This window comes from Salvelinus sp. IW2-2015, linkage group LG15, assembly GCF_002910315.2.
Source record: "Salvelinus sp. IW2-2015 linkage group LG15, ASM291031v2, whole genome shotgun sequence".
Taxonomy (NCBI): Eukaryota; Metazoa; Chordata; class Actinopteri; order Salmoniformes; family Salmonidae; genus Salvelinus; species Salvelinus sp. IW2-2015.
Genome location: NC_036855.1, coordinates 16,965,503 through 16,992,264, shown reverse-complemented (window position 1 = coordinate 16,992,264; position 26,762 = coordinate 16,965,503). Strand labels below are relative to the sequence as shown.

The 26,762-nt window shown below is 43.1% G+C and overlaps 1 protein-coding gene and 1 pseudogene across 1 annotated transcript; one reads left to right on the top strand and one right to left on the bottom strand.

Annotated features, from left to right (window-relative positions):
• Positions 1–476: 476 nt before the first annotated feature.
• Positions 477–18,417, top strand: LOC111974796 (protein phosphatase PTC7 homolog). The gene is made up of 6 exons (XM_024002802.2): positions 477–996; positions 5,657–5,836; positions 16,217–16,415; positions 17,652–17,775; positions 17,901–18,030; positions 18,270–18,417. The coding sequence occupies exons 1-6, from the start codon at positions 795–797 to the stop codon at positions 18,326–18,328; spliced, it is 894 nt and encodes a 297-aa protein (XP_023858570.1). The 5' UTR covers positions 477–794; the 3' UTR covers positions 18,329–18,417.
• Positions 18,418–23,413: 4,996 nt separating this feature from the next.
• LOC139028855 (cell cycle checkpoint control protein RAD9B-like) overlaps positions 23,414–26,762 on the bottom strand; it is a 12,119-nt pseudogene continuing 8,770 nt past the window's right edge.

The window sequence follows — 26,762 nt, the reverse complement described above, 5'->3', positions numbered from 1 at the left end:
GTGTGAGTAGTAGATCTGTACCAGTAAAGAGGGATAGGCCAACAAGAGATATGTTTCAGTAAGAGTGGATTTTTAGCATTTATAGCAATGTTTATCAACTATACTGCAGGGATGGAACGTAAATCGCAGAAAATTTAGGTTGTGGTGGTAGCTGCAGAAAGGTATTTGGATGTGCGAGACTTGACATCCGAAGAGTTACAGGGTGTGTTAAGTGGTGATGTCCCATCCTTTCAGGTTGTTGGCATTATATTTTTTATTTAACCTTTAACAAGGCGAGTCAGTTAAATAAAACACATTCTTATTTACAATTGCGTCCTACCCGGCCAAACCCGGACGGCGCTGGACCAATTGTGCGCCGCCCTATGGGACTCCCAATCACGGCTGGATGTGATTCGGCCTGGATTCTAATTAGGGATGGACGTCAGCAGTCACAAGACCACCACAGAGTAAATCACTCTGGCTCGCTCCCCCAGTCGCAGATGTGTATAATGTGGGCTGTTCTACAGGCACGATGGCTATGACAAACTTGGAATTTCTCTTGGGATCTGGATGTGTMATCGCCGTCGAATTACGGCACTGTCGTCACTAAATTTGAAAGAACTCTTCAGACTAAAGAATACACGTCTCGTCTGGGGGCGTTATCACATCAGTTTGTGCGTGGCTAATGTTATTTTCAGGCTATCTAGCTGACTAGTCCAAGCATCACAGTAGAAAGCTAGCAAGACAATATTGTGTGGTTACATCGGCGCTAAACTAGCTAGCTTGGCGCTTTAGTAGGAGCTGGTGTGTATGTGATGTTCTCGGTACTTTCGTACGGTAGACTTGTTGCCAGAGCTGTTATTGGCGGACTCTCTCAAACGGATAGCGGTGACTACAGCCTGGTAACGGCAAGATGCGGTTTTGGGAAGGATTTTCGAAAAGGTATCTTTAAGAAAGGGATGTGCTATGGCGACGACGCTTGCTTTATTGCCCGACATAGATCTGCGGATGTTTTGGGTGAGTAAATTACATTGACAACTATTCTGTAACGTGATGATGTAACCTGTCAGGTTGTTTAGCTTGCTTGATAGCTAGCTAACAGGCCAGACAGTGCACATTTGCTAGCTAGTTTGTAACCTTAGTGTTGCATATTGTCAAACAATTTAAAAAAATCAGGGACACTAAACTTGTTATTGTAATGACCAATGCGTTAACAGCTATTCGCTTAGCTTCAAGCTAAGAAAATAATGTACTGCTTCAAGRCAATTTAAAAATGTACTGCATACTGGGTTATCTGCTATCATTGCCATCTCATTAGTATCAGCCTTGTTCTGCTCCCCTTTCAGGGGTCCTGGAAGTCAGAGCTGCCTGTAGTAGTTTCAGAGTTGTAATGATAGGGGGGCAGCCATAACCATTATGTACACATTAAGAAATAGATTAGACAGATGGAGAGTATTGGCAATTGTTTAGAACTTCAAATAAAATGTTATTTGTGACATGCTTTGTAAACAACAGGTGTAGACTAACAGTGAAATGCTTACTTACTGGCCCGTCCCAATAATACAAAGAGAAAAATAATAAATACACAATGAGTAACGATAACATGGCTATATAAAGTACCGATTCAATGTTCGTGGAAATTGAGGTAGATACAGTGCATTCGGAAAGTATTCAGACCCCTTGACTTTTTCCACATTTTGTTACGTTACAGCCTTATTCTAAAATGGATAAAATAAATAAATCCTTAGTCTACACAACACATTTTTCAGTGATTACAGCCCCGAGACTTCTTGGGTATGACGCTACAAGCTTGGCACACCTGTATTTGGAGTTTCTCCCATTATTCTCTGCAGATGTCAGGTTGGATGGGGAATGTCGCTGCACAGCTTTTTTGTGATCTCTCCAAAGATATTCGATCGGGGTCAAGTCTGGGCTCTGGCTAGGCCACTCTAGGACATTCAGAGACTTATCCCGAAGCCACTCCTGCGTTGTCTTGGCTGTGTGCTTAGGGTCGTTGTCCTATTGGACGGTGAACCGTCACCCCAGTCTGAGGTCCTGAGCGCTCTGGAGCAGGTTTTCATCAAGGATCTCTGTACTTTGCTCCATTCATCTTTCCCTAGATCCTAACCAGTCTCACAGTCCCTGCCACTGAAACATCCCCACGGCATGATGCTGCCACCAACATCCTTCACCGTAGTAATTGTGCCAGGTTTCCTCCAGACGTGACGCTTGGCATTCAGGCCAAAGAGTTATGTGTTATGTGAAGGATGTTATGTGCCTTTTACTGAGTAGTGGCTTCCGTCTGGCCACTCATACCATAAATGCCTGATTGGCAGAGTACTGCAGAGATGGTTGTCCTTCTGGAAGGTTCTCCCATCTCCACAGAGGAGCTCTGTCAGAGTGACCATCTGGTACTTGGTCACCTCCCTGACCAAGATCTGTACCTTGACGCAATCCAGATCAGTACCTCGATGCAATCTTGTCTCAGAGCTCTACGGACAATTTCTTCGACCTCATGGCTTGGTTTTTGCTCTGACATGCACTGTCAGCTGTGGGACCTTATATAGACAGGTGTGCCTTTCCAAATCATGTCCGATCAATTGAATTTACCACAGGTGGACTCCAATCAACTTGTGGCAACATCTCAAGGATGATCAATGGAAACAGGATGCACCTGAGCTCAATTTCGAGTCTCATAGCAAAGGGTCTAAATACCTATGTAAATAGGTTTTTATTTTTTTATAGACGGCTTTCCTTTGACACATCCTGGCATAGAGGTCCTGGATGGCAGGGAGTTCAGCCCCAGTGATTTACTGGGCTGTACGCACTACCCTCTGTAGCGCCTTGTGGTCGGATGCCAAGCGGTTGCCATACCAAGCGGTGATGCAGCCAGTCAAGATGCTCTCAATGGTGCAGCTGTATAACATTTTTGAAGACCAATGCCAAAATTTTCAGCCTCCTTGGGGGAAGAGGTGTTGTCATGCCCTCTTCACGACTGTGTTGTGTGCGGTCCATGATAGATCCTTAGTCATGTGGACACCGAGGAACTTTAAGCTATCAAACCACTCATCTACAGCCCGGCGATGTGAATGGGGGGCGTCCTTTCTTTTTTTTTATCTCTTGCTTGTTTTTATTTTTTACTTTGTAGGCTACAACCAGTCCATCTCAGACAGATTTGGTTTTTTATTCACACATTACCCCAGGTTACAATATATAGGGTGTACCTAACTGGTCCTGGACCTCAGGAGAACAATGTTACAAAACATTCATATATACAGGTAAGTGCCAAAATAAAGCTGAAGTTTGGCACCAAAGTCTACACCTCTTCGTCGTTGATTGGTCAACATTGGGGATTCTTCAATAAAGTATTTGTCATTCAACGAGTGACGACTCGTTTTCATGCATATGTTTTCATTGAAAAATACTGCACCAAACATCTTAGATGTAAAATTGCGCGACTAGGATATTTTTGGCAAAAACGTCCAATCAAATTCGGACTATTTTGTCGAATTATATAGTTGCTATGGTGTCTCAAAATGGACAAACAGTACTATTGCTGCTTTTTCCCCTCATTTTTCAAGCAAAGGTCTTTTTAAGGGAGTATGCAAACACACTCGTTACGGTTCGGCTAGCAGTTTGACTAGGCGCCAGGCGAGCTGAAGCATGCTGACGCCTTTTTAGGGTAATGTGTGTGTATATCTCTCTGTTGAAGTCGTAAGTTTACATACACCTTAGCCAAATACATTTAATCAGAGTGAAAATTCCCTGTCTTAGGTCAGTTAGGATCACCACTTTATTTTATGAATGTGAAATGTCAGAATAATAGTAGAGAATTATTTTTCATCACATTCCCAGTGGGTCAGAAGAATACACTCAATTAGTATTTGGTAGCATTGCCTTTAAATTGTTTAACTCGGGTCAAACGTTTCGGGTAGCCTTCCACAAGCTTCCCACAATAAGTTCGTTGAATTTTGACCCATTCCTCCAGACAAAGCTGGTGTAACTGAGTTAGGTTGTAGGCCTCCTTGCTCGCACACACTTTTTCAGTTCTGCCCACAAATCTTCTATAAGATTGAGGTCAGGGCTTTGTGATGGCCACTCCAATACTTTGTTGTCCTTAAGCCATTTTGCCACAACTTTGGAAGTATGCTTTGGGTCATTGTCCATTTGGAAGACCCATTTGCGACCAAGCTTTAACTTCCTGACTGATGTCTTGAGATGTTGCTTCAATATATCCACATCATTTTCCTACCTCATGATGCCATCTATTTTGTGAAGTGCACCAGTCCCTCCTGCAGCAAAGCACCCCCACAACATGATGCTGCCACCCCCGTGCTTCACGGTTGGGATGTTGTTCTTCGGCTACTTTTAACAATTTCCACAAACTTTTACAAAAACAGATTTACTGGAAGAACTGTGCAGATACAATGTTTGGTACCAGAATAAAACTGAGGGAGATTTTACTGTAAATCTGTTACAAAGTTTTGCTAAATGTTTTTTTTTCCGGCAAATGTTTTTTAAATTTAATTTTAAATGTACTTTGTCAATTGTTCAAAGTCGTCATTGCGCATAGGGTTGTATTGGTTGTTGAACTTTGGTTTTAGTTTGGCATACATTTTAAAGGGAAGACATCGGAGTCTCCACGTAATTCCGTTTCCGTGGAATTGCCCCGGCTATAACAAAAACAAGAAAATCCGCCTTGCCTAGATAGAAAATCACCATCCACTTGAAGATGTTGTTCTGTGTGGTTTGGGAGGAAGTTGAGGCATGCCATGTCTACTCGTTGTCACATCCGGTAGCCTCAGGTTGGCAGGGAGAGAGTGAGGGAGGACCCTCCTTGTATGGTCACAGCAAGAGCCGATTTTATAGTGTCTGGAAGCAGCTGGATAGAATTGCCTTTCTAGGAAAAACATGGACTGCCAGACTAACTTCTCCCACTTTAGGCAGAAGGACATTTCAAATACCAGAGAAAACAAATGTTTCATGTTTTTATGAAGTGTGATAATGTGACCTCAAGCTAGTGTGGGGTCTTGTTGATAATGTAACTTGACAACTGCAGATAATGTCTAACTTCCAGTTTTGCTTAGTTATCAGTAAAAGTTGTTCATGTACCAGACTGGCCAAATGATCAATGGAGATTATTCCAGGAAATAGGCCCGTTTGTCAAATTGACCATTCGTAATAAGCAGGTCAAAGAAATGTTTATCTGAAGTGTCCCTTGTCTCAATCGGGGCGGCAGGTAGCCTAGTGGTTGGACTAGTAACCGGAAGGTTGCGAGATCGTATCCCCGAGCTGACAAGGTAAATATCTGTTGTGCTGCCCCTGAACAAGGCAGTTAACCCACTGTTCCTAGGCTGTCATTGTAAATAAGAATTTGTTCTAAACTGACTTGCCTAGTTAAATAAAGGTAAAATAAAAACAATTCTGAGCACAGTTAAGCTGTGTGTTGTTTTGGTGTATGTGCCTATTGTTTCTCCCGTCACAGCTGCGTGACAACATCTAGTACTTATTTCCGACCAATATGACCTCTTCCTTTGTAGAAAAAGTCTCAGCCAAGAAACTGTAGTCTTCTGGGAATGTCTTAGTCAGGAGTGTTAAGAATAATCATAATCCAATCCTGATTCTTTCCTATCCTGTGTTATCCTCTTTTTAACCAAACTGTTTGTGGTCTCCTTAGGTGTTGCAGATGGAGTGGGGGGTTGGAGAGACTACGGGGTGGACCCATCACAGTTTTCAGGGACCCTGATGAAGACGTGTGAGCGGCTGGTAAAGGAGGGACGCTTTGTTCCAAGCAACCCTGTGGGCGTCCTCACAAGCAGCTACTACGAGCTCCTACAGAACAAAGTGCCTCTGCTAGGTGAGTAAAGCCAGCCCTTGAGGATCACTGTTTTGTGAACCTGGAGGCTGGTGCAAAAATAAATCACTACTGTCAGCCTCATGCTTACTAGAATAGGCATTTAGAGTAGAGCAGCGGTTCCCAAACTAGGGGTCACGACCCTATGCGGGGTCGCCTGATATGAAAGTGGGGTCATGGGAAAATTGCCAAAATCGGAAGAAAAAAAACATACACTACCGTTCAAAAGTTTGAGGTCACTTAGAAATGTCCTTGTTTTTGAAAGAAAAGCAACCAAAAAAAATCKTTTTAAAATAACATCAAATTGATCAGAAATAGTGTCGACATTGTTAATGGCACTAGCTGGAAACGGCAGATTTTTTAAATGGGATATCTACATAGGTGTACAGAGGCCCATTATCAGCAACCATCATTCCTGTGTTCCAATGGCATGTTGTGTTAGCTAATCCAAGTTTATAATTTTAAAAAGCTAATTGATCATTAGAAAACACTTGCAATTATGTTAGCAGAGCTGAAAACGGTTTTGATTTAAGAAGCAATAAAACTGCCCTTTAGACCAGTTGAGTATCTGGAGCATCAGCATTTGTGGGTTCGATTACAGGCTCAAAATGGCCAGAAGCAAAGAAATTTKTTCTGAAACTCGTCAAGTCTATTCTTGTTCTGAGAAATGAAGGCTATTCCATGTGAGAAATTGCCAAGAAACTGAAGATCTCGTACAACGCTGTGTACTACTCCCTTCACAGAACAGCGCACACTGGCTCTAACCAGAATAGAAAGAGTGGGAGGCCCCGGTGTACAACTGAGCAAGAGGACAAGTACAGTAGAGTGTCTAGTTTGAGAAACAGACKCCTCACAAGTCCTCAACTGGCAGCTTCATTAAATAGTACCTGCTAAACCCCAGTCTCAACGTCAACAGTGAAGAGGCAACTCCGGGAAGCTCACACTGGCTAATAAAAGATTAAGATGGGCAAAAGAACAGACACTGGACAGAGGAAGATTGGGAAAAAGTGTTAAGGACAGACGAATATAAGTTTGAGGTGTTCGGATCACAAAGAAGAACATTCGTGAGAAGCAGAAAAAATGTAAAGATGCTGGAGGAGTGCTTGACGCCATCTGTCAAGCATGGTGGAGGCAATGTGATGGTCTGGAGGTGCTTTGGTGGTGGTAAAGTGGGAAATTTGTACAAGGTAAAAGGGATCTTGAAGAAGGAAGGCTATCACTCCATTTTGCAATGCCATGCCATACCCTGTGGACGGCACTTAATTGGAGCCAATTTCCTCCTACAACAGGACAATGACCCAAAGCACAGCTCCAAACTATGCAAAAACTTTTTAGGGAAGAAGCAGTCAGCTGGTGTTCTGTCTATAATGGAGTGGCCAGCACAGTCACAGGATGTCAACCCTATTGAGCTGTTGTGGGAACAGCTTGACCGTAAGAAGTGCCAATCCAACTTWTGGGAGATGCTTCAGGAAGGATAGGGTGAAATCTCTTCAGATTACCTCAACAAATTGACAGCTAGAATGCCAAAGGGCTGTAATGGCTGCAAATGGCGGATTCTTTGACGAAAGCAAAGTTTGAAGGACACAATTATTATTTCAATTAAAAATTATTATTTATAACCTTGTCAATGTCTTGACTATATTTCCTATTCATTTTGCAACTCATTTCATGTATGTTTTCATGGAAAACAAGGACATTTCTAAGTGACCCCAAACTTTTGAACGGMAGTGTGTATATACAAAATATAGATAGATCTATCTATCATATTGTCTTTGTATATCAAACTCATTGCATTGTGGTTAACCTTAAATATACTCTACCAGTCAAAAGTTTTAGAACACCTACTCATTCAAAGGTTTTCCTTTATTTTTACTATTTTCTACATTGTAGAATAATAGTGGAGACGTTAAAACTATGAAGTAACACATATGGAATCATGTAGTAAGCAAAAAAAGTGTTAAATTATCAAAATATATTTGAGTTTCTTCAAATAGCCACCCTTTGCCTTGACAGCTTTGCACACGCTTGGCATTCTCTCAACCAGCTTTACCTGGAATTCTTTTCCAACCGTCTTGAAGGAGTTCCCACACATGCTGAGCACTTGTTGGCTGCTTTTCCTTCACTCTGCTGTCCGACTCATCCCAAACCTTCTCCATTTGGTTGAGGTCGGGATTGTGGAGGCCAGGTCATCTGATGCAGCACTCCATTGCTCTCCTTCTTGGTCAAATAGCCCTTACACAGCCTGGAGGTGTGTTTTGGGTCATTGTCCTGTTGAAAGAAAATGTATAGTTCCACTAAGCCTAAACCAGATGGGATGGCGTATTGCTGCAGAATGCTGTTGTAGCCATGTTGGTTAAGTGTGCCTTGAATTCTAAGAAAATCACAGACTGTGTCCAGGGGCGAAAATCTGATATCAACCTTGGAGGGGACAATTACATTACATTTTCTCAAGAGCAATTCCTGAGGGGGACACCAAAAGTAGTGCTGTAACACATAGCCTACGTTGTAATATGTTAAATGTATATTGAGGAACCATAATTCCTACAACTGAATAATTGATAGGTACAGTAGTTAACTGAAGGGTTTAACCAACTTGTTCAAATGTTTAAATCATTATAATCCAATTTGTAAGTCGCTCTGGATAAGAGCGTCTGCTAAATGACTTAAATGTAAATGTAATACTACTACTAATAATAGTTATAGCAGTGCTCCTTACCAGTCCAGTATGTATGCAGGTATTCGTACTTACAACTAGCAATATCAAGAAAGGCCAGTAGGTAGCAATGGTACTGTACACTGTATGGGTGTAGTTTTCATAAATACAATGAACATGGTGTGATCTCATCTAAAATAATCTCCATTGAGAACCWTCACAAAGTTAGTCTCCGTATTGAATTGACCTTTTAATTTGACTTTTTCTGATACAMTTATATAGTCATTAAATGTGCCACTGGCCTGAGTCTACTACAATATCTTTACAAGAACAAAAAGCTTAAAATAAGTACAGTTCTAAAAGCAAAATAACTACTTCAATGAAAAACCCAAATAAATCAAACAAAATATCCTTCAGTCAGTGTCTCAACTCTTCAAACAGCAGCTATGGACAAGTATGTCGCACAAAGTATGCAATTTTAAATAAAATAACATGAAATAAATAATTTGTAAGTGTACTGTCGTGTACTGTCATGTACTAAAAACTACTCTCCTCTAGGCTGCTTAGTACCCGCTCATACTGCCCTAGCACAGCTCTAATAGCAGTATTCCGCACAGTCCACCTTGTTGGACATAGGGGTTTCCGGGTGGGCAGATGTGTTTCTTTGGACGTGGCAATTGATTCAAACATGCTCTTAAACTTTCCTGACTGGTCATAGAGGACACCTAACTGATGGACCCAAGAAAGGGAATCCCGGATCAGTGGGAGGCTGAGCAGCCAGCCTGTGTAATCAGATTTACACAGTGTGCTCACAATGGACATAGAGGGCTAATGGCTGCTGCCTTCTCACAATTGCCTGTGCACCTGTGTATTTTCCTGCCATGTTTGAGGCACATCGTAACTCTGCCCACGTAAGCCAGACATGGGCAAATTGAGCCTCAACAACACTTCAGTTGCCACTTTCGCAATGCCCTCGCCTGTTGTCTCCGACACCCTGTATAGCCCAATAAACTCCTCGTGAGGGACAAGGTCATGGTCAACATAATGCAAAAAGACACTCCTGTTCAGCACCAGAGACATCTTGAGTACCATCAACAATTAATGAAAATGTACAATCGGAAGAGATCTAATCTCAGCTGCAATGCCTCGAATGATTGTATTGGCATGATGTTTCAGAATTTCATTCTGTGCTTTGGGGCCTCTTGAAACGTCAACACTCTGTTGGCAAGAGTTTGCAGTTCAAAAATTGTGGGTGTGGCTGATATGGTTTTGTGCCATCACTGAGGTAACTGGACAATGCTGTGCCACTGTCCCCTATACTGGTGCTGCTGGCAACAAGGGTGACACCTGGTCCTGCCGTGGCTGTGACATTGTTCTCTGAAGTCTCTCTCCCTGGCTCTTTCCCTTTCACCACCCTCACAGACTCAGTCTGTCTCCTAGAAAATAAATAAGGTGTTTGCCGTACTCCTAACTACCGGTACCCAAAACTACACAATTAATCACAACAGCAATACATTGCCATAAACAAATCTTAGTTTAGTCATCAGTTTAAGTTGAGAGCGGGGGTATCCATGGCATTTTCCAATTATGTCCCTATTTTACAAGTAAAAAAAATTGAGAACCTTTCATAATGTTGCCAAACAAGACTCAACAAACTTACCTGAGACTCCCTGTCTCGCCAGTCTGTCCCTGCCTATCTGTCCCAGCTCTGCTGTCTGTGTGCCATCTGTTGCCTGCCTCTAATGACATCATTGTGAAACATTCCATTAGCATTTCACTTCTTTCTTATGAACATTTTATCAACTCGTCTTTGAGATATTAGGCTACTAGAGTTCTTACTTTGCGTTTTGGTGTACTGAAAAATACTCTGATGTCCGTCTTTTACTTTTTTCTGCCATTTTTCTACCTGGCTGGCTGCTGGCCGGTCTAGCTGCACACACACACATTTACACAACATATGCTACAACCTTTTCTAATTTTAATATAGTTTGTTTCATATTGGCTGGCTTCCAACAATAGCTGAATTTGTAAAGCTAGCGAGCACCAACTCCGTTTCTGTGGTGTTTGCCATAATCTTAAAAAAAAAAAAGTGAAATAAAATAAATGTAAAAAAGTTCACTAGCGACAATTTAGCTTTTGCAACGAACCATTAATATATTTAAGACAATGGTAAAGAGAGTGTAGTTCTGTTCAGTTTGGACTTCAGTTTATCGCCAACCTTATCACAGGGACTTTGAACACTACAGCTGCATGCTGATCTTGGAATAAACTGACGATAGCAAGATTCCATCTTTGACGACGCCACATTAATGGAATAGGTACTAGCTAGCTTGCTAGTTCATGTTTGCTTTAGTTTGCGCGCTAGCTCTGCAAATTCAGCTAGTGTGTGAACCCTGCCAACATAAAAATGTAAACATTGCTATGGCGCGATTGACTGGATTAACCTCACGTCAGTTACGTACATGTGCCTTTCAGACAGTAGATACGAACCCTCTATTACCTTGCCAGCTAAAGAACTGGCAGTGGATCAAACCATTGTGAGGCAAAGGGCGGGGTGGTCGCAATCTTTTGAAACTTAAAAAGGCGCTATTAAGTGTCTATAATCAGCACAACTGCTTTCATTGCGTATTATTAATATTATTGAAATTACATAGTTATGTTTACAGTGATAGATTGGGGGGGACAAATCATATTTTTCCCAGGATGGGGGGGTCGTGTCCCCCTGGGATTTCCGCCTATGACTGTGTCACCAAGCACCCCACACCAGAACACCACCTCCTCCATGCTTTACGCTGGGAAATACCCATATGGAGATCATCCGTTCACCCACACCGCGTCTCACAAAGACACGGCGGTTGGAACCAAAAATCTCCAATTTGCACTCATCAGACTAAAGGACAGATTTCCACTGGTCTAATGTCCATTGCTCGTGTTTCTTGGCCCAAGCAAGTCTCTTCTTTTATTGGTGTCCTTTAGTAGTGGTTTCCTTGCAGCAATTTGACCATGAAGGCCTGATTCACGCAGTCTCCTCTGAACAGTTGATGTCTGTTACTTCAACTCTGTGAAGCATTTATTTGGGCTGCCATTTCTGAAGCTGGTAACTCTAATGAACTTATCCTCTGCAGCAGAGGTAACTCTGGGTCTTCCATTCCTGTGGCAGTCCTCATGAGAGCCAGTTTCATCATGGCGCTTGATGGTTTTTGCGACTGCGCTTGAAGAAACTTTCAAAGTTCTTAAAATGTTCTGCATTGACTGACCATGTCATAAAGTAATGATTGGATGTCGTTTCTCTTGCTTATTTGAGCTGTTTTTGCCGTAAGATGGACTTGGTATTTTACAAATAGGCCTTTCTTCTGTATACCCCCCCCCCCCCCCCCCCCTACTTTGTCACAACACAACTGATTGGCCTAAATGCATTAAGAAGGAAAGAGATTCCACAAATGAACTTTTAACAAGGCACACTTGTTAATTGAAATGCATTCCAGGTGACTACCTCATGAAGCTGGTTGAGAGTGCCAAGTGTGTGCAAAGCTGCCATCAAGGCAAAGGGTGGCTATTTGAAGAATCTATTTGAACACTTTTTTGCTTACTACATGATTTCATATCAAAACTATGAAATAACACATCTTCACTATTATTCTACAATGTAGAGAAGAGTAAAAATGTAACTCTGTTCTAAAACTTTTGACCGGTAGTGTAAATGAGAAATTATTCCAATCTAAAATATATGTAATTCAACCAGACAGCAAGGTATCCATTGTATCCCTCTGCCATATGGACGCATTGTATGATACAGAACTGAGATATACTGCAGCAGGTAATTGATTGTAAACTATACTGAACAAAATATAAACCCAACATGCAACAATTTCAAAGACTGTACTGAGTTCATATAAGGAAATCAGACAATTGAAATAAATTATTTAGGCTCTAATCTATGGATTTCACATATCTGTATTCCCAGTCATCTGTTGGTCACAGATACCTTTTTTTTTTTTTTTAAGTGGAGGCGTGGATCAGAAAACCAGTCAGTATCTGGTGTGACCATTTGCCTCAGGCAGTGCGTCACATCTCCTTCGCATAGATTTGATCAGGCTGTTGATTGTGGCCTGTGGAATGTTGACCCACTCCTCTTCAATGGCTGTGAGAAGTTGCTGGATATTGGCGGGAACTGGAATACGCTGTTGTACACGTCGATCCAGAGCATCCCAAACATGCTCAATGGATGACATGTCTGAGTTTGCAGGCCATGGAAGAACTGGGATATTTTCATCTTCCAGGAATAGTGTACAGATCCTTGCGACATGGGGCCGTGCATTATCATGCTGAAATATGAGGTGATGACGGCGGATGAATGGCACAACAATGGGCCTCAGGATCTCGTCACGTTATATCTGTGTATTCAAATTGCCATTGTGTTTGTCCATAGCTTATGTCTCCCCATACCATAACCACACCGCCACCATGGGGCACTCTGTTCACAACGTTGACATCAGCAAACTGCTGGCCCACAGTTGGACGTACTGCCAAATTCTCTATAACGACGTTGGAGGTGGCTTATGGTAGAGAAATTTAACATTACATTCTCTGGCAAAAGCTCTGGTGGACATTCCTGCAGTCAGCATGCCAATTGTACGCTACCTCAAAACATCTGTGGCATTGTGTGACAGAACGGTGCATTTCTAGTGCCATTTTATTGTACCCAGCACAGGGTGCACCTCTGTAATGATGCTGTTTAATCGGCTTCATGATATGCCACACTTGTCAGGATGATGAACTTGGCAAAGGAGAAATGCTCACTAACAGGGATGTAAACAAAATTGTGCAGAACATTTGAGAGAAATAAGCTTTTTGTGCGTATGGAAAATAATCTTATTTCAGCTCATGAAACATGGGACCAATTCTTTACATGTTGTGGTTATATTTTTGTTCAATGTACATCAAACCACATCCACTGCACACATGCCTGTTCTCATATCTCCACATATTTTTGCAATCAGAGTATGATAATGTTCTATTTCACACCGAGGCTTGGTGGTTATCAAGGGGGAGTGTTGGGGGAAAAAATTGTATTGAGAGAGGAATGGTTGTCATTCACAATGACAACAGTTCATAAAGAAATCATTCACAAACAAAAAGCCTTGGCTTTCTGTGTAATTAGAAGGAATATTTAGGAAACTGAAATACAAAAACATTCTACAGATGAGTGACCGAATCAACAGTGGTTTCAGAGGAAAGAATTCTTATTGAAGAGTCTTTCAAAAGCGAATGATGCCCCCTTCCCTCGTGCGTGTTTCTAACAGAAAACGGCATCAGTAAGTGTCCCGCTTGAGTAATGACTGCTCACCTCCAACGCTTAGAAGAGCACTTTGGAACCTACTTCCCAATCTGTTTGGTTGTGATCCTGGCTCAGTTGACATGCTGGTAAGTGAAATCGAACAGCTGATCGAGCTGTCATGTGACCGAATGGATTCACGGGTCACTACGGAGGACTTTTGGTTCCTTACTCCAAGGGAATACCCTGCTGTCTCCCTTGTGAGAATTAATGCAGCGTTCAAAACAACTGGGAACTCAGAAATCTCCAACTTCAGTGCATTCAAGACAACTGGGGGGAATACATTTTTTWACATTTTAATTAACTAGCTTCGAATGGAACATTTTGAAGTCATCCAACTCGGAATTCCAACTCGTGAACTCTGGTCTCTTTCCAGAGAGCCGACATGATCACTAACGTCATGATTTGACCTTGTATTTTTCAGAGGTCCCAGTTGTCTTGAAAGCACCATCAGTGCTCTCGTCTTAAAACCAAATATCGTTCCAGGCTGGATGTTACAGCAGAGATGATGTGCGCGCTGTCAGCCACGCCCCCTGACTTTGAAAAACTCAGACGCGACATGCATCAAGCCACACCCATCTCATTAGTGGTGGTGAGAAGATGCATAGTCAATTGAAAATTAGTCTGACAGCCCCACATTTAAATATGTCTTCTCAACACACCATCACAATCAGAAATACGGTTAGAATGTTTTTCAATTGACTACCATAGCCCCAAATAATAAAAAAGTTAATATTGGCTGTTAAGTAAATTTCTTTCACATTTGGGATCGCAAGAATTTTCAGATATCAAAATGATGCCGTGGGCCCAAATTGTTTTGGAACCACTGCAGTAGAGGGAACAGTCATGGGATGGGCTGTTATTTTCGGTCTGTGTGGTTAGACTAAGTGGCATGGGGCGCTGCTATTTAGATAGGATATTTGCATCATGAGTCAGAGAGCTGCTGCATGTCTCTTACTATTTTTGTTGCTGCTATGTAAAGACTAGTAGTAGCCTATTCCTGCAACTCAGCTCCAGAATCTCTTGTCTTGATCAGTGCTTTGCTAGAATGAAGCATGCAGAAACATGTGGGAGAAAGAACTGCGTAAGGAGTCCAGAACGGTCTGTCTCGGTAGTCTGTACTTTTTCATCCCATGTCGCATGTAGAAGACAAGTCTGTATTGTATTTTTCCATTGCGGTCATGAGGCCAGAGGTAATTGTATTACTATTGGAAAAACATTCAAGAATGGGAGTGAGTCAGATCGTGAGGGGGTTGTAATGGAGCACCCATAGCACATTCTGGTGGTCCAAACTAGATGACTCATCAGCAGGGTGTGGCTGCACACAGAGCCATGTTTTCGCCGGTTCGGTGTACTTTTATGTTTCCTTCCATTCTATCCTTCCAAGGCCTCCCGAGTGGCACAGTATCGCAGTGCTAGCTGTGCCACTAGAGATTCTGGGTTCAAGTCCAGGCTCTGTCGCAGCCCGCCGTGACCGGGAGACCGATGGGGCGGCGCACAACTGGCCCAGTGTCGCCCGGGTTAGGGGAGGGTTTGGCTGGCCCAGTGTCGCCCGGGTTAGGGGAGGGTTTGGCTGGCAGGGATGTGCTTGTCCCATCCTAGCAACTCCTGTGGCGGGCCGGGCGCAGTGCATGCCAGATGTACGGTGTTTCCTCCGACACATTGGAGCGGCTGGCTTCCGGGTTAAGTGGGCAATTGTGTCAAAAAGCAGTGCGGTTGTGTTTCGGAGGACGAACGGCTCTCGACCTTCGCCTCTCCCAAGTCTGCACGGGAGTTGCAGCGATGAGACAAGACTAACTACCAATTGGATACCACGAAATTGGGGAGAAATCCATTTATCTATTCAACTTCATTAGTTACATACAGATAGAATCAGGATGTAGGGCGTGCCACTGTCGTGGAAATTCTTACACAGGGACACCTGAAGTCAACCTTAAATGAATTATTGTTTGTCAGTGCGCCAGAGAGGTTCCAACCAACTCAATACACATGTCAATCAGGAGCTCTACCTGGGCAGTCCCAGCAGTTGTCTTATATACGGCTATATACAGGCAAGTTATATTTGCATGATTTAACATAATTAATGAATCATTACCGTTGCCTAGTTAAATAAAGGTTACTTTTTTTTTTATATATATAAATGTAACCGACCAATACTGTTTCAAAACATGTGACAGACCAACACCTCACAAGGCTTCTTTCTCTCTAAGCTGAGCCCTTGAAACTGAGATTTTGTTCGTTCTCAAACACGGTCTGGGCAAATTGCAGCTACTGATAGTGAGGATTTGTACAGTCAGCCACTTGCATGAACACAGAAATTGGTTATTAGAACAGCACAAACATTAAAATCTCCATTACACCACCCATATATTCATCATTGTGTGTTTCCCTCCAGGCAGCAGCACGGCCTGTATCGTGGTGCTGGACCGGCAGAGTCACAGGCTGCACACAGCCAACCTGGGAGACTCTGGCTTCCTGGTGGTGCGGGGAGGAGAGGTAGTGCACCGCTCCGATGAACAGCAGCATTACTTCAACACCCCCTTCCAGCTCTCTATCGCCCCGCCTGAGGCAGAGGGGGCTGTGCTCAGTGACAGGTCAGTTCTGTGGATTCTGTCGAAGCCATATTTTGTATTGTAAAGAAGCTGTGTAGCTATTTATTGGTTTGGTTTTGAAGCACAGAGCCCCTCAGTCTCAGCATTGGTTCAGCCCTTGAGCTGCTCCCTGGTTTGTCCAGTGTTGCTGCAGCTTTATTGAGTGTCAGTACTGCCACAGTCAGTGTGCATGCAGGCCAGGGGTGGCTGGGGCCATGTGCTGCTATCACTGGTGTTGCGGTGGCATGCCATCAGCTGCGCTGGATACTCCAGTGTGGGGTGGGTGTTGGATCCCTGCTACTGTCCCAGCCAGCTCAGTGTCATCACACACACAGAGGGGTGGACTAAGGGCCCTCCTCACAGCAGCCAATCCCAGGTCTGCTGGCCCACAGGCTTTCTGACCTCTGTGTTCTAGAACAGGGAGATTATTTAATTTGGTGGGTGTTTTGTCCCATTTCACATTATACGCTGTGTGAATTGGAAATGTTTTTTTGCTTATCCAAACTCCCCCCGTGGGCTCACGGCCAGGGTCTGCCGTTATTAATGGCGGCCCTGGAGCAGTTAGGTTAAGTGCCTTGCTCAAGGGCACATTGACAGATGTTTCACCTAGTCGACTCAGGGATTCGAACTAGCGACTCTTCGGTTAGTGTGCCAACGCTCTAACCGCTAGGCTACCTGCCGTGTATTTAGAGCTGCTCACATGGACTGGAACTGAACTGTCAAGGTAGAATAAGAATAGACCTATTCACAAGCATAACCTAAACGTACCTGTTATAATATGGCATGGTTGTGCATAGGATATCCATTGTTTACCTCTATACAGAATAAACATAGTTTGTCCAAATGTGTGACCTATTTGACCTGGCCTTGTGGTGAGTGTGTGTGTGTATATATGGGCTGGAAATGATCAACTTTCCATGAGCTAGGGGCAGCATTTTTAGCCCTTGATGGGCAGACAAGATGCTCATTGTTTTATTTAGAGCTAAATCTGTGACTGTAATCATGATTATTTTGAAACCTGTATTACTAAAGCCTTGATGGAAAGACTGCTGGGTTACAAATGGTTTGAATGACAGCCATGACTGGCGGGGAGTCTGGGGCAGAGAATTAAGGCCGCTTTCCAAGGCACTGTATAATCATGACAGGTAACTAATGCGCCGCAAGACTTATTTCCCTACWTTGTGTTGATATGCTCTTGTAAGACTTCCACACTGACTCAGTGTCTCTGTGCCCCCTCAGTCCTGATGCTGCTGACAGCTCCTCCTTTGACGTCCAGTTGGGGGACATCATTCTCACAGCCACAGATGGCCTCTTCGACAACATGCCCGAACACATGATTCTACAGGAGCTGAAAAAACTCGAGGTACACCCTCGCATAAATCCTTGCAGTACCTATGTGCAACAAACATGTTTACAGTAAGTAGAGTATTGAAGTGGAGGAAAGAGACATTCCAAAAATATTAACACACTATCCTCCATTTTTTGCAGAACACCAACTATGAGAGTATCCAGCAGGCAGCCAGGAGCATTGCAGAGCAGGCCCATGTTCTGGCATACGACCCCAACTACATGTCACCTTTTGCACAGTTTGCCTGTGACAATGGACTGAATGTAAGAGGTAATGATTATCACTTCTTCATGTGAGTGGAAATTGGAGACAAAGCCAAGGTAGTCCTCATTTCAGTCCATTGGCTCCATTCCTGCCCTGCTTCAGGGAGAATAACACCCAGAGAGGAATAAGCAGTGACTGATCCCTTGTTTTATTATAGTTTTCCTTCCATTAGGGATGATACATTTGATTGTTCCCAAACTCAGTGCTTTCATCCTCCTGACTGCATCTCTTTCTCATTCCCACAGGAGGAAAGCCAGATGACATCACTGTGTTGCTGTCAATAGTGGCAGAGTACACAGACTAGAGACTGTATGGAGACTAGGAGGGGAATTAGGAGTTTCCTCTTGTCTGCCTCTTGAAGATGTCAGACTGCTTTGGTTCCTGCTGGTGGGGATTAAGGACTGATGTTGGTGGCTGAGCTTCCCTCCTGAGACCATCATTCCTCCAGGATTCAATCAGGCCCATCTCTGATGGAACACTGACAATACATGCACTGACTTCACCATCAGAACTGAGTGTTAATCTTTAATAGCCTGAAGACATGGATGAATAAAGCAGAGGGTTGTCTGACACATCTGCTAGGCTACCTGCTGCAAAGTATCTATCTTGGAAAGTCTCTAGTTGTCTTTGACCTAATCCCTGTTCAGTGGGATAAAGGATGTAGTCGTGTTGAAGATGAAGCTCTGGCTCTCACATGAGGAATAAGTCTGTTATTTTGGGCTGTAAAACAAAGCCCAGAAGGTAGAGATTAAGAAACGGGGTCAGTAGTAGCCGGTTAAAAGTTGATTGAATACAGTAAGTAACATCAGAATACTATACTGAAAGAGAGCGGCTCTCCAGTTAGACTGGTCCGTGACTCGCTGACCCCTGTCCCGGGTCAGAGGAATAAGGCAACCTCAGAGTTATCCACAATAGAGAACTTTAGTTCAAGAGGACATGAGATGGATGTGGTTCTGTACAGAGAAGAGAGATGAATGAATATACTGTAAATAATAAACATTGCATGAGAATAAAAGGAGTAATAGCACAAGCAATAATAATATTGACTGTATAATGAGATGGTGACATAAGCAAAGGACTTGTATAACACAAAGAATCCACTACTATTAACAAACAGTAAATCTTCAAGGTTCAATATCATCACTCACCACTGTCCACGCACTCATCACTCTTGTCCACTTGGAGAGACTGAGGAGGCTCTGAGCTGAGCAGGCAGGACTGTCAGGTGTCTTGCCCTCTAGCAACATATTGGTGATCTAGTAGCAGAGGTCACTGGGTTTGGGGATCCCTTAGTCTCTCTGGCACCAGCAGGGATTGGTAGAGTGAGCTGCATAAAGTTATAAAACTCACAGGCAGGAGAATCCTTAAGATATACCATCAAGTCTGAATAATAAGGCCTCGAAAAACATCACTTTCAGTGACTCAGATTAAACAAAATCAAATTAATAAAAAATGATATTGAAGGGCAATTTTTTTTATGTAGGCATAAGGACACGTGTCTGTGATGTGAATGAATGTTGTTGAAATGTTTTGGTAGATTATTGGACAAGTGACTGATATTTTAAGTTGTTTGATCTAAGGGGTTGTATGAAGACCAGGCACTGTTGCTGCATATCAGTTTCTGACTGTTCACTGGAAGTGCTACTTTGTCCCAGGCCTGCTGTTTTAAACTCTTTCTCACTCTCAACCTCTGAATGCTCTGCTATGAAAAACCAACTGATATTTACTCACAGGGTGTTATACTGTTGTACCTTTTATAACCAAAGTGGTTATCTGACTCTGCTGGTCATCTATGACCGTTTTAAACGTCTTTAAGAACGATCTGGCATTAATGGCCACGTACACCCGGCAGAGCCTGGTTCCTCTAGGTGGTTCCTGCCTTTCTAGAGAGTTTTTCCTAGCCACTGTGCTTCTACATCTGCATTGCTTGCTCTTTGGGGTTTTAGGCTGGGAATCTGTATAGCACTTTGTGARGACTGCTCTTGCAAAATGGGCTTTATAAAATACATTTGAGTGCAGTTTGGGTTGTACATGGACCAAGTTAATTGTTTCTAAGGATGGGACATTTTGACTTGATGTTTCTGTTAAACATATCAAATTTTATTTGTCACATACACATGGTTAGCAGATGTTAATGCGAGTGTAGCGAAATGCTTGTGCATAGTTTCCTAGGAACGCGAAGCGAGGCGGCCATTTCTGTCGGCGCCGGAAGTACTCACTCCTGCTGTGATGCAAAGGGTGTGAGTGTGACTGCAAGTGATGTGGAAGGTTATTATGTGTGATAGAGTAACCTCTAGCCTGTCTGCTTTTATATTGTATACATGTGGAATGGATGTTTTGTTAAATCTAGGCTACACAGCTTTCTTCAGTATCCACTGGGATGCAATGGTAATGACCATTTACGCACAAGGTTAAAGAAAGCATATCTGAAAGCTCACAGTGGATGTTGGTCAGGTGACCATGTTTTTTTACTTGTTTGGTGGGAATCTGGACTGCGCACAGCTTCAATTTAGCTTTAGGCATAATTGTTCACAATCAGCATTTCCTTGTCTCATCAGTTGTCCCTGCTGTAAAGCTCCAATAGCACATTTCATTAAGTGATAATAATCAGGTCAATTTTATTWAATTTTTCATTGTTGCTGCAGACAAATGCACTGTGCATTTACAACATTACTTGTGTGCAACATTTTAAGAGTAACATGTACTATGCACATGTTGATTTAAACAGCTAATGAACAGAGAGCAGAAACTGACAAGTAGCCATATGATTCACACTTTTCCCATTATGCCCTGCTGTCTTAATAATTATTTTACGCCATCTGATTGGAGACCTCTCATTCCCTTTCAATGTGTTCAATGCTTTTCGCCATGGGACATATGTGAATGAAAAAAAAAAAAATTGCTTAATTAAGGGTTGAAAAAGGGTTGATGTAATGGTGCACCCTCACTGAAGGCTACTGTCCTGCTTCAAGGGCTCTCCCCTAACTAGGAAAATAATATTGATTCTGGTAGACTGGCTATCAGGTGTTTCATCATTTAAAAAATTACCAAAAGCACTTAACAATACCCTGCATACCTTTCTTATTGCGCAGGGAGTTGAAAGGCATCTGCACTGGATGACACAAATGTTTTTGTAAGCATTATGGCACTAGAGGTTGCCAATAACCTCACCAACCTTAAAGTACAAGCAATCCTCCCTGTCAGGTGGCACTATATCAAAGCTAGCTTCCCCATGATGTCCATGTCTGGCTCTCCACTGGCCTAGTGACCTGACCAGACAGTTTTGTTCTGTTGGCCAATTCTAGACTTCAGTTCAAAAAGCAAAGTTTGTTACAATGAGAGCTGCTTGTATCTTTATTTTGATTGTAGAGTTCAACAATGCAGAGGCAGGTTCTATTAAACATGTTTTCAAAGCTGTCATACTTAAATAAAGAGTATAGTATTTATTACCCTTGTTCTTTTCCTTTAACAGAAGACCCTTGTCATAGGTTTTTCTTGTGTCAATATTGTTTGCTCACTGGTCTCTGAAAGTTATATTTACTTGCGCAGTAGGCTGAACATGTCCTGAGATAATGAACACATGTAGGTCAAAAGCACACAAGCATCAAGAACAGGCTACAATTGTAATACCAGCTAGGTAGGCTATATTTCTACACATGATCATGTGTTTCTGATAGAGAATCTCTCCATAGTTGTTCTCTCTTCAGATGGAACCCTACTGCAATTCCCTACTGTGACTTGTCAATGCCTCTGTCTCAGCACCACAGTGGACTAGACTCACTATGAGCCTGTTTCCCTCACAGTTGTCTGCTCTTATGCAACCAGAGGAAACTGCCTGAAGCTACATGAGAATGCTCAGTGTGATCTGTATGTTTAGTTACACATTCCTCAGGTGTGGCATCTCCATGCGCTTGGCTTGAGGAATGTTTTCATGGGCAGGTCTAGATCAACTACACTACACATCACATAAAAGAGATTCTGATACTTTTTAGCCAGTAGTTCTGAAAGTAGCACTCACGAGCTAAAAGTGGACTCGTGCAGATATGTGCACCACATCATTGCTCTCTTTCTCCTGTGTGTACATCTTGCTAGCTGTCACTCATTATGATTATGCATGTATGAACTACACATTGACACATCCAGCCCAAAGTGGGAGTTTAAAAAAAAAACTTCTCGCAAAATGTCCGGAGTCTTTATGTTTTTGATGTCTGACTTTCAAATCGACTCTCCTCGCAAAAAATGCACATATACCATTGGAATAACTTATTTGTAAGTAAAAACAAATGGCCATATTTTATGAACTTTCATTTAAAGCACTAAAATTTAAATATTAAATACAATTACATTTGTCATGACTGTCCTGTGAGGATCGCAATGGGTCAGATCAGCTTGGTAATGGTTACAATAACCAGACCTCTCACCCACAGAAGAGGTGAAGAGGGAACTGGGCCGGTTTGACAGTTCACACCCTGTTGCTCCTTCTCCCGCTCCAGTAAAATCCATCAGAGGAATGTCTTTGTTAATAGGCTTTTCCCGCCGAAACTCTTAACGTCAAAAGTMGAAACTGGAACAATAATTCTAACATAAAAATGTGGGGAGCTATTAAAAAAAACTCATACTGCTTTTCATTTTGTGATGTCATAAAAAATTGTATAGATGAAATACTGTAACTTGGAAAGTATATCCCCTTTATCAAGTTTCCATCCAATACGTTGTGCATATAATATGAAAAATGTATGCATTTTTGTTAAGATATGAATGTGATTTTTGGAGCCATAAGAGAGAGGGAGTTTTACATAACTTTGTGCACAGTAAGTAGCCACGCCCCGGTTGAGGTCAGAGAGCATGTCAGCCTGATGGAACCGTCCCCTTCGGCCAGAGTGCATAAAAGGATTGCCCACAAAAATAACATTAGACCAGGAAAGACGGGGAGTTGCAGCTACGTCTAAAGTGGTTTAAACGCTGAATCTCAGCGACCAGGAAACGAGAGCTACACATTTGAAATGGTTGGAACTTTGAACCTCAACACAAGGTGAAGAAATAAACTCACCTTCCTTTGGACCGGAACATTGCCGGGTTGCAGCTGTACATGTGAAGGGGTCTGAATCCTGAACCCTGAGTAATCGGCACGAGGTGTGGGCGAGAGGCTCGCCTCCCAGACAATCACTGGTGCGGCTGGTTAGCTATCCTCATCACCAATGGGAACCGCCGACATGGCTGGCCATCTTCCAGAGTGAACAACAGTAGAAGATTGATGTGATAGGTAAAGCTCTTTACAGTTTAATTCGGGAGATGATAATTCTTTAAATAACCGCTTCCGTGGTGCCCCAAATCCTAATGAGTTAATTGTTACATGATWAATTTTATTGGGTAACAATTAAACATAGTTAGTTGATTAAATAAATAACAGTCATCAGATTAATGAAAGTAAAGTCACGACACTACACGATGGAAAAATACTAAATATGGTCCGCTGAAAAAACTTGCAGGGTACAAAAATAGTTCTTGGCTGGTTCATTGTTCTATGGTAATATTACAGTGCACCACTGACCCTGTCATCTCCCCATCTTCTTCTGTATCACTGGAATACACCAGACTGGGCAGCACAAAGGTACAACCATCACCCTGCTCACAGTACAAGACCCCAAAGAGGAGGGAGCGAACCTAAGGAACCAAAACACAATTCATTGTTAATAGACAGCTGAGCAGACTACGAGTATGAGAAAAACAATCACCAAGCTGTAAAACAGTTTTCAACATATTGTCAGCAGTATGGTCTGGCAGTTCTTAGGTAAAATTGCTGGGAATATGAGGGCTGTGCAGCCCGCCAGACACCTTACATCCATCACAATTCACCTTCACACAGTCTGTCTTTGAGGGCAATCACACCTCACATGGTGAGACATTATTGCAAATGTCTTTCTAATTTAAAGGTTTAAGTAAGGCATTATCCATAATTTGGCAGTATAGTAAAGTATAGTACCAGTCAGAGCCTGCCAAAATCCCAGAACACAGTGGCTTGAGGGCACAAACGGAGGTCCACCAAAGTTCAAACTCTGTTCTAATTTATCTTTGGGGAACATTTCTATTACCTTGMAGTAAGCAGGAGTTGTGATGCCAAGACCTCTGTGTGTGTAACGTGGTGTTCTGACTGTCAAAATCTTCTCTCATGAAGGCTGCTCCACTGAACACTGGGCTTCCCTGGCTGGATACTAGCAACTTGTCTGCAGAGGGAAACCCCTGGGCCTGGGGGGGGCACCAGCATCTGCCTCACCCTCTGGAAGCTCTGCAAAACCTCCACACCTGAGAGCATATAAGGACCATTACCCTAAGGCTGCCTTTAGCATTTCCCTCTAGTGATCTGCCTATCTTTATATACAGCTTAAGATTTAAAACAGATTATGCCTGTCAGTCTTAAATCAATATAAATGAACTAACTACATTTGTGATAGTCAACAAACTAAAGCAATAGGTCTACTGTATTCTAATAGACATACATAGATACAGTAGATACCTAATAGAAGTAAGATGAGATAGATCTTATTTTGCATGCTATGTTCTATTGGGAAAATATAGTTTCTAGATAACACAGTAGTGTGTTTTAAAGAGGTCAGCTCTCATGAGCGTGTGGGTTACCCACTATGCCGTGTGGGTTATTACAACTGCATGGTGTGTCAGTGTGTGAGGGAGAGCGAGAGGAGGGGCAGCGCTAGATGGAGCATTATATGGCAGGGAGAGAATGGGAGGAACATAGAGGAAAACAAGATGGAGCTGTAGGCAGACAGAGGGAGGGGGAGAGGAAATCTGTGTGTGTGAGTTGATGTGTGCTGAGGTGCAGGGAGTCAGTCCAGCGTAGCCCTTTCCTGCAGTCAAATGACCTAGTGGCCTCATTYGTGGAATGTTATTAATATTTGTAATAATTTCAAAATCAATAAACATAATTTCAAAAAACCTGCCAAAAATGTGGTGTTTCTATGTCAAACCTTGTCCTTGTTGATGCTGCAGGACTTCCTCAGGCACCATGTCAGGTGGATGTCCTGGATGGGTGGGAAACACAGCCCCGGTGATGTACTGGGCCGTTTTCACCCTCCGCTGGAGGGCCTTGCGGTCGTGGATGGAGTAATTCCCTTTCTATGGCCGTAATGCAACCGGTCAGGACGCTCTCGATGGTGCAGCGGTAGTATTTGGAGAGAACCCGGGGTGGCTTGTCAATTTTCATGCACGACGACCAAATGAACCAATCAATGAAAAGAACACCCTCCCTACAATCAAACACGGGTGAGGTTTGACAATGCTGTGGGGTTGCTTTGCTGCCTTTGGTACTGGGGGCCTTGAAGTGCGCAAGGCATCATGAAATCAGGAGATATTTGTGTGTTTTGGAGTCCAATGCTCAACCCAGTGTCCAAAAACTGGGTCTCCATTGAAGGTTGTGGGTCTTCCAGCAGGACAACGACCCCAAACACACATCAAAAAGCACCCAGGAATTGTTCAAAAAGAAACGCAGGACTGTTCTAGAGTGGCCAGTAAAGAGTCGAGATCTGAATCACATTTAAAACCTATGGCGAGATCTGAAAACAGCAGTTGGTGGAGGGAACCCATCAAACATTGAAGAATTAGAGCAGTATGCTGCTGGAGAGTGGGCCAAATTACCAGTAGAAAGGTGCAAATCAAATCAAATCAAATTTTATTAGTCACATACACATGGTTAGCAGATGTTAATGCGAGTGTAGCGAAATGCTTGTGCTTCTAGTTCCGACAATGCGGGGGTAAGTCGTTAGCTCAGTTACCTTAGCTTTCTTGGAACAGGAACAATGGTGGCCCTCTTGAAGCATGTGGGAACAGCAGACTGGGATAAGGATTGATTGAATATGTCCGTAAACACACCAGCCAGCTGGTCTGCGCATGCTCTGAGGACGCGGCTGGGAATGCCGTCTGGGCCGCAGCCTTGCGAGGTTAACACGTTTAAATGTTTTACTCACCTCGGCTGCAGTGAAGGAGAGCCCGCAGGTTTTGGTAGGGGGCCGTGTCAGTGGCACTGTATTGTTCCTCAAAGCGGGCAAAAAAGTTGTTTTAGCCTGTCTGGGAGCAAGACATCCTGGTCCGCGACGGGGCTGGTTTCTTTTTGTAATCCGTGATTGACTGTAGACCCTGCCACATACCTCTTGTGTCTGGCTGTTGAATTGCGACTCGATTTTGTCTCTGTACTGGACTTAGCCTGTTTGATTGCCTTGCGGAGAGAATAGCTACACTGTTTGTATTCGGTCATGCTTCCGGTCACCTTGCCCTGGTTAAAAGCAGTGGTTCGCGCTTTCAGTTTCACGCGAATGCTGCCGTCAATCCACGGTTTCTGGTTTGGGAATGTTTTTATCGTTGCTGTGGGTACGACATCGTCAATGCACTTCCTAATGAACTCGCTCACCGAATCAGCATATTCGTCAATATTGTTGTTGGACGCGATGCGGAACATATTCCAATCCGCGTGATCGAAGCAGTCTTGAAGCGTGGATTCAGATTGGTCGGACCAGCGTTGAACAGACCTGAGCGCGGGAGCTTGTTGTTTGAGTTTCTGTTTGTAGGCTGGAATCAACAAAATGGAGTCGTGGTCAGCTTTCCGAAAGGGGGGCGGGGAGGGCCTTATATGCGTCGCGGAAATTAGTATAACAATGATCTAGTTTTTCCAGCCCTGGTAGCACAATCGATATGCTGATAGAATTTAGGGAGTTTTGTTTTAGATTAGC

Coding starts and splice junctions, on each gene's coding strand:
- LOC111974796 (XM_024002802.2), top strand. CDS start 795: ATGTTCTCGGTACTTTCGTACGGTAGACTTGTTGCCAGAGCTGTTATT. Junction 16,416..17,651: donor GGGGCTGTGCTCAGTGACAG/GTCAGTTCTGTG, acceptor GTGCCCCCTCAG/TCCTGATGCTGCTGACAGCT. Junction 17,776..17,900: donor AGGAGCTGAAAAAACTCGAG/GTACACCCTCGC, acceptor CATTTTTTGCAG/AACACCAACTATGAGAGTAT.